General features: G+C 43.7%; 1 protein-coding gene across 2 annotated transcripts; it reads left to right on the top strand.

The window, feature by feature from the left end:
- The first annotated feature begins 1,371 nt into the window (after nucleotides 1-1,371).
- On the top strand, nucleotides 1,372-16,310 carry LOC147021379 (ras-related protein Rab-27A-like). 2 transcript variants are annotated; one of them, XM_085891279.1, is made up of 8 exons: nucleotides 1,372-1,695; nucleotides 2,194-2,237; nucleotides 2,389-2,456; nucleotides 2,630-2,802; nucleotides 8,720-8,805; nucleotides 9,213-9,316; nucleotides 10,660-10,783; nucleotides 10,866-16,310. In XM_085891279.1, exons 1-8 carry the CDS (start codon nucleotides 1,615-1,617, stop codon nucleotides 11,041-11,043), a joined length of 858 nt encoding a protein of 285 aa, XP_085747405.1. In that variant the 5' UTR covers nucleotides 1,372-1,614; the 3' UTR covers nucleotides 11,044-16,310. The 2 variants fall into 2 exon arrangements, with proteins under 2 accessions (XP_085747405.1, XP_085747404.1); XM_085891278.1 differs by lacking the exon at nucleotides 2,194-2,237 and having other exon boundaries at nucleotides 1,380-1,695.
- The last annotated feature ends 844 nt before the right edge of the window (nucleotides 16,311-17,154 follow it).

Genomic DNA, 17,154 nt, shown 5'->3' with positions numbered 1-17,154 from the left:
GGAATAATAGCCAGATCATAATATATAATAATAGCCAGAATAATAGCCAGATCATAATATATCATAAAATAATAATAGCCAGATCATAAATAATAGCCAGATCATAATATATAATAATAGCCAGAATAATAGCCAGATCATAATATATCATAAAATAATAATAGCCAGATCATAATATATAATAATAGCCTGAATAATAGCCAGATCATAATATATCATAATATATAATAAAAGCCAGAATAATAGCCAGATCATAATATATAATAATAGCCAGATCATAATATATCATAAAATAATAATAGCCAGGTCATAATATATAATAATAGCCAGATCATAATATATAATAATAGCCAGATCATAATATATCATAAAATAATAATAGCCAGATCATAAATAATAGCTAACCAGATCAATTGAAATCGGATAATAATAGCTACTCAATTACTGCGGAATTAAAAAAAAAAACGCAGAGCAACATTTAGATTCGAGTCTGTTTGACTTTCGATGCACTCACTGACATTCCGGGTATTCCATGACGTCAATGTGACGTCATGCAACCAGTGTGGGATGCGCAGGGTGGCATGGGAACGTTGCGATTGTTTGCAGGAGGAAAGTTAATTGAATTTCATCGAAATTGTGTGAATGTTGTGGTTTTTTTTTTGTTTAAAATAAAATGTCTACTTTGGCTCTGAGTGTTTAATGAATACAACAGATATGGGAATGTAAGCACAATGGAGACCGTTTTGTTAGGACAACATGAGAGATGTTAAGGGGGTAGCTCGCACAATGGAGCCCGACTCAAAACTGCTTCCCGAGTGCAGTGCTGGCAGGCGGGGCTGCATCTCGGAGCACGCCGTCCTTCTGATGGGCACCGAAAGCTACGTTGAGGTCGTGGAGGTTAATGCCCCCCACCCCCCCCCCAAGATTACCTCTCGATAGGGGTAGGTCATTGTATGACGTCACGGCACCCTCGTTGAGTTCCTTTTAACCAGATAGACTAAGCTAGTTAACGTCAGGCTAATGGTTGGATGGTACATTAATAAGGTAACTAACAATGTGGGTTGAAATGCATGGATTGATTGTTGTACGGCACATGCATGGTGGACCAAATGCCCCCCCCCCGAAAAACCCCCATATCAAGTGTAAATAATTAATTCAGAGAGTATGGTGGGGGTGTAAGTACAGAGACGTTTCTGTCGAAGCATTAAAACGTGAACATTACGACGAGCGTAATGATTGTAATTATAATTAGTACCGAATGAACAATCCATTGGTTTTTTTCTCAGTTTCGTCTGAATGGTCCAACGTCGCACGCGCCGGTGTGGCCGTGGGCGTGGCTCAAGTGGGCGTGGCTCAAGTGGGCGTGGCTCTAAGGGGGCGTGGCGTTGTGCATGGGCGTGTCCTCCGCTTTGAGACCTTCTCTGGTCCCCCACCCAGCTCTGGCTTTTGCAATCTCTTGCCATTCCTGTAATAATAATTAATCAATGAGATATCGTTGAGACGTTCATCCAGGCTCATGATCTCAATGACGGTGAGTCTGTAGATGACACGTCGGCCACGGACATTACCGGAGGCGTGACGGGGGCTTTTTGGAACAAGGGAGCGCGGAGGCTGATGGATACGAGGTGGCAGACAAACGGAAGGGGATTCATGAGACGGTCCGTTTGTCCACCCGGCATGGAGCCTGAAATGCAGGTTCGTGTTCGTGTTGTAACATTGTACGGTACCGCGTGTTCTGTTCGCTCGTTGCTTCAGACTCGGCCATCGCGGGTTCCTTTTGCTTTGTGCAATGAAAAGGGTCCAAGGGGGTTGATGAACGCACAGCACGGACGATGTGCGCAAAAAGATAACATGCTGCTGCTTCATGGAAACGTTAACGTTTAGTATGATGTGAGCGAGTGATGACGTCATTGTGTGTGTGTGTGTGTTTGTATATATATATATATATATATATATATATATATATACATTTTGCCCCATCATGGGGCATGCACAATGTACAAGGTGTGACTTTTAGTTAATCCACCAATCCATGTTTGCAGCTCGTATTGTGAACTGTGCTCGAGTCGAGTGCCATTATGACATCATTCAATTCTTTTCATTGTTGATGCTTCAACCTCTCTAATTAGGATGCAGTGTACCATCACGAAGTGGCCAGAGCCAATCAACTCTTCTCAGACACCCACGTCACAGGTCAAGTCCGCTCGAGAGGAGCTTGCGGTGCAGCCAAACGACAGGTCAAGAAGGTGGTGATGAGTAGGTGGAGATGTCGGGAGCAGGCAGCGGGATGGTGGTCGTGTTTGACGACTTTTGGGCAGGACCTGGAACTCTCTCTGCGGAGGTGTGCTTCGATCACCGGTGGAAATGATTGCGATTTTTGTTTTGCAGGAATGCCATGGGAGTGGACGGTGCTAAGGGGATCGTGCGCACAGAAATGGCTGATCCTCGGGACGAAGGTAAGCGTATGTGGCAAAAAAAAGATGAAACAGAAATGGTGATCCTGTTGTGCAGTTACTGGTGCACGCGTCTTGGATGCAAAAGGTGTACGTGTCGTTGCCTCCAGCACTGATTTCCATAAATGAGCACATCATTGGCATAATGAGTCTGCCCTATGGTATTGGTGTGGCAGGTTGTACCGCACTGCAGCCAGCGGCGGATGGGGATTATGACTTCCTGCTGAAGCTGTTGGCGTTGGGTGACTCGGGTGTGGGGAAGACCAGTTTCCTACACCAGTACACTGATGGCACCTTCCGTACAAAATTCATCGCCACAGTGGGCATTGACTTCAAGGAGAAACGGCTGGTATGGCCCGTGAACAGCGGGCCTGAATTTATGGAGGGAGCGGGGCACTTGCAGCATGGCCTGAATTTGGGCTCATCCTGAATTTGGGCTCACCCTGAATCTTGACTCACCCTGAATTTTCGCTCACCCTAAATTTGGCCTCACCCTGAATTTGGGCTCACCCTGAATCTTGGCTCACCCTGAATTTGGGCTCACCCTGAGTTTGGGCTCACCCTGAATTTTCGCTCACCCAGAATTTAGGCTCACTGTGAATTTTTGCTCACCCTGAATTTGGGCTCACCATGAATTTTCGCTCGCCCTGAATTTGGGCTCATGCTGAATTTGGGCTCACCCTCAATTTAACCTCACCCTCAATTTGGGCTCACCCTCAATTTGGGCCACCCTAAATTTGGGCTCATCCTGAATTTGTGCTCACCTTGAATCCTGGCTCACCCTGAATTTGAGCTCATCCTGAATTTGGACTCACCCTGAATCTTGGCTCACCCTGAATTTGGGTTCACCCTGAATCTTGACTCACCCTGAATTTTCGCTCACCCTAAATTTGGGCTCATGCTGAATTTGGGCTCACCCTGAATTTGGGCTTACCCTGAATCTTGGCTCACCCTGAATTTGGGCTTACGCTGAATTTGGGCTCACCCTGAATTTGGGCTCACCCTGAATTTTCGCTCACTGTGAATTTTCGCTCACCCTGAATTTGGGGTCACCATGAATTTTCGCTCGCCCTGAATTTGGGCTCATGCTGAATTTGGGCTCACCCTCACTTTGGCCTCACCCTGAATTTGTGCTCACCCTCAATTTGGGCTCACCCTCAATTTGGGCTCACCCCCAATTTGGGCTCACCCTCAATTTAACCTCACCCTCAATTTGGGCTCACCCTCAATTTGGGCCACCCTAAATTTGGGCTCACCCTCGATTTGGGCTCATCCTGAATTTGTGCTCACCTTGAATCCTGGCTCACCCTGAATCTTGGCTCACCCTGAATTTGGGCTCACCCTGAATCTTGGCTCACCCTGAATCTTGGCTCACCCTGAATCAAGGCTCACGCTGAATTTGGGCTCACCCTGAATTTGTCTCACCATGAATTTTCGCTCACCCTGAATTTGGGCTCACCCTGAATTTGGGCTCACCCTGAATTTGTGCTCACCCTGAATTTGGCCTCACCCTCAATTTGGCCTCACCCTCAATTTGGCTTCACCCTGAATTTGGGCTCACCCTGAATTTGGGCTCACCCTGAATTTGGGCTCACCCTGAATCTTGGCTCACCCTGAATTTGGGCTCACCCTGAATTTGGGCTCACCCTGAATTTGGGCTCACCCTGAATTTCGATTCACCCTGATTCTTGCCTCAACCTGAATCTTGGCTCAACCTGAATTTGGGCTCACGCTGAATTTTCGCTCACCCTGAATTTGGGCTCACCCTGAATCTTCGCTCACCCTAAATTTGGGCTCATGCTGAATTTGGGCTCACCCTGAATCTGGGCTCACCCTGAATCTTGGCTCACCCTGAATTTGGGCTCACCCTGAATTTGGGCTCACCCTGAATTTCGATTCACCCTGATTCTTGGCTCAACCTGAATCTTGGCTCAACCTGAATTTGGGCTCACGCTGAATTTTCGCTCACCTTGAATTTGGGCTCACCCTGAATCTTCGCTCACCTTAAATTTGGGCTCATGCTGAATTTGGGCTCACCCTGAATTTGGGCTCACCCTGAATCTTGGCTCACCCTGAATTTGGGCTCGCCCTGAATCTTGGCTCACCCTGAATTTAGGCTCACCCTGAATTTAGGCTCACCCTGAATTTGGCCTCACCCTCAATTTGGCCTCACCCTCAATTTGGGCTCATCCTGAATTTGGACTCACGCTGAATTTGGGCTCACCCTGAATTTGTCTCACCATGAATTTTCGCTCACCCTGAATTTGGGCTCACCCTGAATTTGGGCTCACCCTGAATTTGTGCTCACCCTGAATTTGGCCTCACCCTCAATTTGGCCTCACCCTCAATTTGGCTTCACCCTGAATTTGGGCTCACCCTGAATTTGGGCTCACCCTGAATTTGGGCTCACCCTGAATCTTGGCTCACCCTGAATTTGGGCTCACCCTGAATTTGGGCTCACCCTGAATTTGGGCTCACCCTGAATTTCGATTCACCCTGATTCTTGCCTCAACCTGAATCTTGGCTCAACCTGAATTTGGGCTCACGCTGAATTTTCGCTCACCCTGAATTTGGGCTCACCCTGAATCTTCGCTCACCCTAAATTTGGGCTCATGCTGAATTTGGGCTCACCCTGAATTTGGGCTCACCCTGAATCTTGGCTCACCCTGAATTTGGGCTCACCCTGAATTTGGGCTCACCCTGAATTTCGATTCACCCTGATTCTTGGCTCAACCTGAATCTTGGCTCAACCTGAATTTGGGCTCACGCTGAATTTTCGCTCACCTTGAATTTGGGCTCACCCTGAATCTTCGCTCACCTTAAATTTGGGCTCATGCTGAATTTGGGCTCACCCTGAATTTGGGCTCACCCTGAATCTTGGCTCACCCTGAATTTGGGCTCGCCCTGAATCTTGGCTCACCCTGAATTTAGGCTCACCCTGAATTTAGGCTCACCCTGAATTTGGCCTCACCCTCAATTTGGCCTCACCCTCAATTTGGGCTCATCCTGAATTTGGACTCACGCTGAATTTGGGCTCACCCTGAATTTGGGCTCACCCTGAATTTGGGCTCACCCTCAATTTGTGCTCACCCTGAATTTGGGCTCACCCTCAATTCGGGCTCACCCTGAATTTGGGCTCACCCTGAATTAGGCCTCACCCTCAATTTGGCCTCACCCTCAATTTGGCCTCACCCTCAATTTGGGCTCACCCTCAATTTGGGCTCATCCTGAATCTTGGTTCACCCTGAATCTTGACTCACCATGAATCTTGGCTCACCCTGAATCTTGGCTCACCCTGAATCTTGGCTCACCCTGAATCTTGGCTCACCCTGAATTTGGGCTCACGCTGAATTTGGGCTCATCCTGAATTTTCGCTCACCCTCAATTTGGGCTCGCTCTCAATTTGGGCTCACCCTCAATTTGGGCTCACCCTCAATTTGGGCTCACCCCCAAGTTGGGTTCACCCTGAATTTGGTGGAGGGCAGCACTTGTGATACGGACCTGAATTTGGGTGCACTTATGGTGTAGTCTGTGAACATTGGCCCGATTTGTGGGGGCGGATGTGGCAGGGGGCCTGTTGGCTTATATCCCAAATTTATTATTTTGATTGAATTTGAATTATGATTTTTTTTTTTTTGAAACGGTGCACGTGATTTAAAAATAACTTCACGAATCAGTACTAATTCGGCCTTGGTTGCTAATTATAACTGTATTTTATAAATTTAGGGATTATTGTTCACAACTGGGTCATGTACATATTAGATATGCAAAACAGCAGAATTTTAACTCCTTTGTTCTCGCATAAACCCTCCTACCAACTTCATTTCTCTTTTATACATGACTGTCTTTACCTTTCCTCCTTCTTCCTTTTCCATTTAGGTTGTCTCAGTTATTTACCCCATTTTGTAAGCCTGGTGTTGGCTTCGTGGTTAGGGTGGTGGCTTGGGATCCTGGAGTCCTGAGTTCGAACCCTGTTGGCCACTGAATTAACACCAAGAGGTTGACTCAGCCTGTCATCCTTCTGAGGTCGGCGAAATGAGCACCAGTTTATTGGCAACAGGGGCACTGCATCAGCAGCATAGCTGTGCCCCTCACCAACGATGCAACCAGCAGCCAAAAAGGCAGCACATGAGATGGGAACCTCATCTTGTGCATCCATAGTGCAGATGCCCTCACCGACACAATAATTATATCCAAATGTCTAGTTTTATTAGTCTCGCCCCAAAGGGGTTACTGGACTATGGTTGACGTGTCTGTCTGTCTGTCTCTCTGTGTGTCTGTGTCCATGTCTATATACTTCCACTTTCAATCTTTTCTCTCTCTCTCTGCAACCGCTTGTCCGATCAATGCAAAATTTTAAACATAGGAGGGCCTCCACTTGGAAAATATTTTATTGCTAACTCTAGTATCATAGGTCACATGATACGGCAGCCATATTGGATTAAATGAAAAAATATTTGACATCATTTTCTCCAAAACCACTCAACAAAAAAAACATTGAAACTTGGCATATGTCATAAACTCCCCAGGGGGTGTATAGGGTGATAATGATGACATTATCGGAGAAGCAGTATCCAGCCATAATTGGTTGAATCAAAATCCTAATCCGAAAAAAAAAATCTGAAACTCCATACATCTCATATACGACCCAATGTGAGTGAAGAATTAAATAAACCAATGTCACCCGCAGGGTGACCCATATCTTGCCAAAAGGTGACCACGTGTGACTTCTTTAAGGTCACACTGAGCTGAACAGAGCTGCTATCCACCAGGACCGACTCCTTGAGGAATATCTACCTCCGAGAGATTCCGATGAGAATCGTTCTACAGAGTAACCATGAAAAATGTGTTTGCCTCATAACGTCACCAAATGACGTCATAATATCTCAAGCTTGACATATCTCGAAAGCACTCAGAGGTGTTCAATTTGAGGTACTACACGATACGGTTCCTAAAACTTGAAAATTTGACCTTGGGGTCAAATATGTTTGACCTTAGGCGCAAACCATGAAAGTCAAGGCCAATCGCCACCAAAAATTAATCAGCTGAGCGCCAGACCATGAACTATATTCCCATGAAGTTTGAAGACGATCCGATCAAAATTACTCAAACAATAAGGGTTTCGTTGACTCCCCTGATTTGCGACAAAGTGACCTTGACCTTTGACCTTCAAAATTTTGTGCACTGAAAGGGACCTCTATAGGCCTCTGATACGCGAAGTTACAAAAATTTCCAATTATAACTGTGCTCTGCAGAGTGATTTATATGTGATTACAGACCAAAAAAAAAACAAAAACATATGAAGGTCAAGACCAATCGCCACCAAAAATTAATCATCTGAGCGCCAGACCATGAACTATATTCCCATGAAGTTTGAAGACAATCCGATCAAAATTACTCAAAAAAATAAGGGTTTCGTCGACTCCCCTGATTTGCGACAAAGTGACCTTGACCTTTGACCTTGACCTTCAAAATTTTGTGCACTGAAAGGGACCTCTATAGGCCTCTGATATGCGAAGTTACAAAAATTTCCAATGATAACTGTGCTCTGCAGAATTTTTTATACGTGATTACAGACAAAAAAAAACAAAAAAAAAACATACAAGCTGATTAACATATCTTGCAAAAACTTCGTTTTGGCAAGATAATAAATATATGACGTCATCTGTCATGTGGTTTGGCGGCCAAAATGGATTGAAAATAAAAACCGAAAAAATATTCTTCTCCAGAACCGCTTAACAGATCGATGCGAAACTTCATACATATGATCGATCAGCCACGGGGAATATATGGTAGTTTGAATTTTTTTTCTCATATTCACTTTCATTGATGCAATTTAGCCTTAATGTGCACAATAGTGGTCGTTAAATATCTTAATAATCAATAAAGCTACGGACAATGGCAATGTATGTGACATAATAGGGTGCAAAGATGATAAGGGGTCTGTGGGTCATCATCGCAGTGGGCCATAATAGCAGCGTGTTCAGTTAATAATGGTATTTTTGTTTAGAATGAGCACACGAGGCGAGACTTTGCGCTCTACCGAGTGCCGTTCTAGTTCTTTGTTGCAATCACAGGGGACTTATGAAGACAATGTATTGATAATTGAGCGCTGAGACATAATAAACCCGATAAATATTCACTCAAAGCTTCAGATCAAGGCTTCACTGCAGCTGCTCGTGACCCACATGTGGTAAAGACTGAAACCATGGTGCAGACAAGTGAGCATTCACTAAGAACATGTTTGGTGCTTTCGACGTGTGCAGGTGTACCAAGCCAAAGGTTCTGAAGGTGTAACGGGTAGAAGCTACAGGATACACCTTCAACTTTGGGACACGGCTGGACAGGAAAGGTACAAATATATCCATTCGTTGGTTGTTGGTTTATTTTCATTCCTTCATCAATATCTTGTACCAAGGTCTCCATTTTTTTTTGTATTTTCATTTTGTCTTCATGATCTTTAACTGACTTGTCATTTCCAATGAGCATCCCCCTCACTGTCCCTGCGATCCCTTGTTGTTTTCTCCATTTATCATGCTCTCATTCAGTTACTCACACTCTCCATGTCTGAATCACCATCGCTATCTCCCTCCCATCATCCACTGAATTTATAGATCAAACAAGTAATCATTATTTGTCTTACTCAAAAAATTTGGGGAATCTATGTGTGATTTAACGATTCATTCATGTGTATTTGACATTATTCTTTCAAGAGGACTATAAAATATTTATTTACAGTTCTTCTTTATGCTGGGGTAGGTTTCGGAGCCTCACTACGGCATTCTTCCGCGATGCCATGGGTTTCTTGTTGCTCTTCGACCTCACAAACCGGCAAAGCTTCCTGAACGTCCGCAGCTGGATGGGTGAGTGTGTGTGTGTGTGTGTGTGTGTGTGTGTGTGTGTGTGTGTGTGTGTGTGTGTGTGTGTGTGTGTGTGTGTGTGTGTGTGTGTGTGTGTGTGTGTGTGTGTGTGTGTGTGTGTGTGTGTGTGGTTATGTCCTTAAAGCTTTTGAAAAACGAAGGGGCACGAGGCTATTGGATTTGTGATGGAGTTGTGTTAGATTTTAGGAAGTGGGAATTGTTCGAGCAAAGAAGAGGGTCGAGAGATGAAGAGTTGAGCACGTGAGAAATCCTAATATCGCAGTGTCAGATGTTAACGGCTACATACTGCTGAAACAAGACCAGCCTCGAACAGAGTTGTGCAAAATGTGAAGAAGAGGATCCCATTAGTGTTAACCCTTTGAACCCTGAGCTCCTTGGACTTTCGGCTCCCCAACCTTGGGCTACCGGAGAAAAATCCGGCCGCTCGGGGATATTGAGGTTTGAATAGCGGCCGTTTTACCGGCCGCTAGGGTGCAAGAAAAAAAGTCCTGATTAATATTGAATGAGATGTTTTTTTTTTCAAAATGATCAAATACAGGGGTAGAAAGGGTGAAAATGAATGTATTCATAGTGATTGTTTTTTGCAGTAAAAAGAGAAAACAAGATGTGATTTCATTTAAATACTACAAAGGCAACATGAAGGATAAACAATGGATTCTACATCAACAGAAGGTGGATAAGAGGATGCTTACCACCGTAGGAAGTGAGGTGAAGCTGATGTTTTGAGCATTAATCCTTCATCAGAGCAAAAAAGGCCTTTTGGATGAATCATTGGCACATTGGCACAAGCCAGGTGTTGGCTCAGTGGTTAAGGTGGCAGCTTGGGATCCTAGGGTCCTGAGTTCAAGCCTCGTTTCCCACTGAATCAATTCACCAGGGGGTTGACTCAGCCTGCCATCCTTCCGAGGTCGGCAAATGAGTACCAGCTTGCTGGGATGACTGAGTCATTCAAGTATCCTGCGTCGGAGTGGCGACTCGTCCAGGATTGTACCCGATAGCCAAGGAGACTGGTTCGGCAGCACCAATGCTCTGTACAGAGTATGGTCCCAATGGGAATTGGCACATATTTTAAGGACCAAACCATTTGTGTATTAGAAGCAGACTTTTCACATTGTTCGTTTTAATTTACCATCTTCTTCTGTTTATTCATTTAAATCCCTGCCATGGTCTCCATCCTTTAATCGGTGCTGATGGTGTTGTTAGCAAAACCGATAGGCCTGTGAGGTGGTGTATTGCATATATTTGGCCAACGAGGCTGGCATCTTGTGCTGTTGTGGCAGTTGATGGTTCAATGATCTGACGATCGGTGATTTTGTCTGTTTCAGACCAGTTGAGCACACATGCCTATTGTGAGCGCCCAGACGTGGTGCTTTGCGGAAACAAAGCTGACTTGGAGAATGCAAGGGTTGTGTCAGCAAGACAGGCTCGAGAGCTTGCCCTTTCATTTGGGTGAGAAAACCAATCGCATGTAGTAATACTAATAATAAGTACCCATGGATTGTATGAAGTTGATTAATATCCCCGACTGCAGAATTCCTTACTTGGAGACGAGTGCAGCTTCAGGAGCCAATGTGACAGCAGCCATGCAGATTCTGCTCGACCTTGTGATGCAGAGAATGGAGGCGAGCCTCGGTGTGGTTCCTCCACCCAGTCCTCCTGCTCTGAAGGACAGCCATGATGCCTCCACATCGAGATCCTGCTCATGCTGATGTTTCTCTTCATTCAACTCAACTGACCTCAATCACAACCAAGTCCCACATCTTCTCAAACCATGGCTTCCTAATTTAGGTCAATGACCTAAAACCCAATGTGTACAGTGTCCTTCTCTTTGACTTAATTCCTTGCAGTCCTTTGTAGTTTCTTTATATATATATATATATATATATATATATATATATATATATATATATATATATATATATATATATATATATATATATATTCATTTGGCTCGACATCACCAAGATCAGAAACCTCCCACAAATTGCACGTAACAGGAGATGCCAAACAACTGAACATCTTGAAACTGTTCTCACAATTGTGGGTTTCACATCTGTTTTCCGAGCAGTCTGACCGCGTACCTTACCACCGACCAGGACTAAAGATGGCTTTCTGGTGGGAAAGCTCATGACGAAGTCGTGAAGGTACCAACGAGGCTTGTCTCATCTGTTTTATTTGTTTCCAAGAAGTTTACAGTACTAAATGAATTTCAAACCACTGCTGAAAGTCCCATAAGTATTTTTCCTTCCTTGTGGTGTAAAGGCATTTTCAAGCAGTTGGATTACTACTCGTACACATCTCTCAGCCCATTTATCAGTGTTGATTCATTGAATGGTAGGGATGTCGAGATGGAGGATGTTCCACAGTATTTGTAAAACTTCATGACCCTGCAATGGAGTAGTTAAATGATGGTGTAGTTCTGTGAGTTATCCTATTGTTTAAGATGAGTTGGTGGAATCAAACTCTTACAAGACCGTGACTGTGGAGTATGGATTGTGCGCCATTTATGATAGTTACCTCCGCCACCGAAGGTGGATGTAAGTTATGTTGTCACCCGTCTGTCTGTTTGTTTGTGAACAGGAAATCTCAAAAAGTTGTGGAGAGATTCGGCCAAAATTTGGTGGAGAGCTTGGGCATGTGACACGGATTAAATTATTAGATTTTGGTAAAGATCTGAATCAGGATCTGGATCCGATAATTTTTAAAGTGATTTTTCACCATTAAGTGATCGGGCTAAAAACGATATATAGCATATCTCAAAAAAGTTGTGGACGGATTCGGACGAAACTTGGTGGGCAAGTTGGGTATGTAACAAGGAAGAACTGATTCGATTTTGATGAAGATCCAGATCCGGATCCGGATCTGATCATTATTAAAGTGATTTTTCACCATTGAGAGAATGGGCTAAACTGATATATCGCACGATATCTCAAAAAGTTGTGGACGGATCCGGCCAAAACTTGGTGGATGAGTTAGTTAGGTGACAAGAACAAGCCGATTTAAATTTTAGTCGAATTCCGAATCCAGATCTGGCATATCAGTGGGATACAAAACATAAACGAATCAGCCTGGCGGAGGTATGCTCTCTACCGAGTGGCCGTTCTAGTTTGATGCTTTCACCAGTTCCGAGACATGATGGATGGTGTTTCCTGATCCCAGCACGAGGATGATCCATGGTCGAGACACCGATAATTTATTGGTAAATGTGAAAAATGGTCAGCATGACGTCGATTAAAACACATGCTTGTGATTTCGATGTTGTTTTGTTAAACAAAATCAAGGTCTCATATAGAGTAAGAAAGTGACAACTTTACTGGCAACAAAACCTTATCTTTGACACAACATATCAAATTTACCATCACTGATAACTGCACATGTTGACATTCGATATTGCACATACAATAATTTTGATTATACTATCTACATATCGTTTTTGGTGTTTTAATGGACAATGACGTGTACAAGAAGCGTTGCGAGCGGTCGGTGTGTGTCAGAGAAGCTTGTCGGCCATTCTCGGATGTAAAAGGCGGCAAGGTGGCCTTGGGATTGGTCGCAGAGCTTCGCCCATGAGCAGGTGTCGTACACAAACGTGCATAGATAACTTGTAGCGGTAAAAAAAGGTTTGTGCTCGTTGCATGCGCTCCATTCGTGCGCTTACATTGATTGTGATTCTTGAACCTGTTCGCACTTTTTGACGTTTAGCGACGCGCTTGGGTTTTTAAAAACAAAAATACAAAAAAAAAAACTGAGGTTTTAGGGAACTTTCACCTCCTGTTGCATTGGCATTGTATAAATGCTGAGTAATTACACAATTACTTTAACAATGCAGAAGTAAACAGTCAGGAAATGTACAATGTGACCTGAAGCGGTGATGAATCAGCCCCGTGCGATAAAATGGGTGAAAAGTGGCTCAAAATGGCGAATTATCTGTTTATTGATATTGTTGTGCTTGGATCCGGTGATTATAATTATCAATGGGGTTTTAATTACATGAAGGAAGGATTTTTCAGACTAAGTGAACAAATGATGGAATTATGAAAACAAGGGAACAATGATTGTAAAAAAAGGTTGATCAGTGAACTTCCTGTGTTTTTTTACCGTTGTTGTAATCGGAAAAAAATGTACGAGTCCAAAGCTCCCAACAGAGAGACCACGCCATGTTTGCTTTTTCGATTACTATCATCCACCGAGTGGACCGGAGGCCATTCAGGAATTTTGAGCAAAGGGCGAGACGTCGTGCATTGGCAGGAGCGTGAGCCCCTTAAGGCCCGGTCACACCTTGACGTTTTAGCCAGCGATGGCAACGTATTAAAATGTATGTAAAACGCTGGCTGACGTTGAACTTTTGATGTTTTTTTTTAAGATTCGGACGTATTCATAACGAGTTGGTCGTATGCATAACATATTAGTAATGGACACAGAACGTTTCGTTGTGTTATAGATAACTTATACCAACGAATGCTGAACCTGTTGTCGGCCTACACAACCGATGCCCAACGGTAGTCTAACTTCGGCATAGCGCGTTGCACGCATCGCCGATGATGTCGTGACGTAGCCTATTAAAAGGCTGACGCACAACGATTCGAATCATAACTGCCGTAGAAATGGAAGTGTCAACATCGCGGTCACACCTTGGCGATCTTGCCAGCGTATGCCGACCTAAGAAAAATGTGTCTAAAACGTTGGGGCACATCAAATACGGTTTGAGTAAGTTTGGTATACGTGATTAGAACGCTAAAGTACGCTATCATACGTCGTAGTAAGTAGAGTACGTCAAGAAATTTTAAACATGTTCAAAATTTTACGACGTACTCGGCGTATGACACACGTTCCGCATGTGATGGGGATAAGTTTTACACACGATATGTGGACGCTTACACACGTCCACAAAGGCTACTTATAAGCTACTCATAAGTCGAAACACGTCGCAGTAATGTCTTTTTTACGCGAAACTTATTTCTAACTTATGTTTGACGTGCTTTGAACCAATTCTTTACGTAGTCCCAACACACATCGACGTATGTAGACGTATTCCAATGACGTCTTCCGGTCGACAAAAAAAAAATAAATGAACGTGTTTCTAGGTTACAACTGCCATATAAAGACGTGTTCCCAGCAGTTTTGGGAATTGGTATATAAAAATGCTGCTCATAAAAGGGAACCCAACAGTGTTTTCGAGTTCCTTTTTGAGTCGATGTCCATGTCAGCAGTAACAGTATCAGTATCAGTATTAGTATTAGTAGTAGTTTGTTCATGTTGGCAGTAGTAGGTGAGTGTGAGGGGGAGGGTGTGGGTTATGATGGATCGTCCTTGCGTCCGCGCGTGTCCACGGGAAGGTTCATAGGCTGCCACTCAACGATTTAAATGGCTGCATCTCCACTATTGAAAGTCGACGCTTGCACTCAACAATTGGATTTTTTTTTTACACTCAACGACTTTTAAACGGTACCACTCAGCTAGTTTCATTGTTTACAATGAACGATTTAAATTGCTGTCACTCGCCTTTGTTTTTTGACGCTGGCGCTCGGAAATTTTAATGGTTTCTATTGAACGTGCTAAATCGATCAAACCCCACTATTGAAAGTAGACGCTTGCGCTCAACAATTGGATTTTTTTTAACACTCAACGACTTTTAAATGGTACCAATCAGCCATTTTCATTGTTTAAATGAACGATTTAAATTGCTGTCACTCACCTTTGTTTTTTGATGCTGGGGTTTGGAAATTTGAAGCGTTTCTTCTGAACGTGTTAAAACGCTCAAACTCGACTATTTTAAATAGACGCTGCCGATGGACAATTGGAATCATAGCCAAGCTAGACATCGAAGTGTGAACATCCTCGTCATGCCGAAGAAAAGTTTGAAGAATGCTGCAAATAAGTGTCCTGGCCGTGGCCGTGGACGCTGACACAAGGACGATCCATTATACCGACGTCTTTCAGCCTATGAGTAACTTAAAAGTAACGTCTGTCGATGTGTGGCAACGATCGCGTAACGTGCCAACAACACGTTAATCATAGGTTAGAAATAAGTTTCGGGTACGCTAAACATTACCTCGGCGTGTCTCAACTTATGATTAACTTACAAGTAGCATGTGTTGACGTCTGTCAACGATCGCAGACCGTGCATACAACTTGTGGCCAGCGTAGCGGAACGTGTGAGTCATACGCCGGCATACGTCATGAAATTTCAAGCATGAAAAAATGTGAGGACAACCAAAAAGTACAACGTTTAAAGCCAGCGTACAACGACGTATGGCAGTGTTTTTCAGCGTGCTCTCAATGTTATCAAAACTTACCCATAACGTATTCAACATGTGCCAGCGTTTTAGAAAAAAAATTCAAAAATCGGCATACGTTGGCTAAAACGTCAAGGTGTGACCGGGCCTTTAGCACCTGTTCGCACCGTAAGGTACACAGGTGTTGAAGTTTATTTTATTGCTCTCCCCCGCTCCCACCCCCCACCTCGACAATAAATAAAACTCCTATTCCAATATTTCCTCCATGGGTCAGTTGGGTAGCAAGTGTCATATTTGCTGAAATGCCATTCATTTTTGACTTTCCAGTACACTCACCCACACACCACCTGTGCCATGAGCGTGTTCTCAACATCTTGTTGTGTTTCACTTGTGTAATGTAAATAGACTGGGTTTCTCGGTTTGTTTTATGCTGTATTTAAGGGATGCAAATGCAATGTTGAAAAACCAAAATGGTGTTAACGTAACTAATATTCTATGATTGACCTCGAGGTTCTCAATGAAAGGAAGCTAACCAGGCTACGGACGGTCTTTAAAGGTCGGTGGTGTAGACATACCACTCACCATTTAGGACTTTCCCTGAGGGGTGTGATGACACTGGAATTGATGTTCTGCCTCATTCCAATTGGCCTCTGTGAGCATGACAATCCTAACGTCGTCACAGTGCACCATTTTCTGCTTTATATTCTTATCATATTTTAATAAATGGTATTCTCACTGTACTGCTTCCTTTGTACGAGTCTGGCCATCGAAACATTCATTTCACTCTGGTCACCTGAGATGCTCTGTAATCTTTGTAAAACAGGATTCAAGAACATGATTGGAAGGCTACAAGGTATATCGGTGTGATGGGAAGGAGAGAATAGGAGGAGGAGTAGCAATCTGGGTAAAGGACAGCATTGCATCAAGGAAGGAAAAAATGTGGAGGATTCGGTACAGGTAGAGATTGCAAAAACATTAAGATAGTGGTAGGATGCTTTTATAGGGCTTCGGGTGGGAAGGAAGAGGATTACATGAAGAATTCAAAAGGGCATGTGGTAAGGGAAGAAAGAGTAGTGATTATGGGGGATTTTAAACTTGCCAGGGATAGATTGGGTCCAGAAACAGCGAAAGGGCAGAGCAAATGGTCAGGTAAGGCCATTATATTATATTTAATGAAGGCAAACCTTGAGGGTATGAGGAGAGAATCAGGTGATGTAGATTGGGAGACTCGAACAACAGGACAATCAGCATCAGAAAAATGGGAAACTTTCGAGGAGCAAATGTGTAGAGTGCAGAGTAAGTACATTCCAATGAGGTGTAAAACGAGAAGTAGAAAGAGGCCTGGGTGGTTGAGCAGTGAGATGAGGAACGCTATTAAGGAGAAGCAGAAGGCATTTATTGGGTTTAAAATAACAGGACTGGAGTTAAATTTATATCACTATCAAAGTAAACAGAGGCAAGTGAAGAAAATAACTTGGCAAGCCAAAAGAGAGGATGAGAAGGATGTGGCAAAGAATATTCAACAGAATAGCAAGGCTTTCTTTAAGTATATCAGGGGAAAAGAACATGTTTGGACCAGTGTGG

This window comes from Eptatretus burgeri, chromosome 8 (genome assembly GCF_056783735.1).
Source record: "Eptatretus burgeri isolate ZD-2024b chromosome 8, Ebu_testis_v1, whole genome shotgun sequence".
Taxonomy (NCBI): domain Eukaryota; kingdom Metazoa; phylum Chordata; class Myxini; order Myxiniformes; family Myxinidae; genus Eptatretus; species Eptatretus burgeri.
The sequence above is the reverse complement of the archived record's forward strand: the minus strand, read 5'-3'. Positions and strand labels throughout refer to the sequence as shown.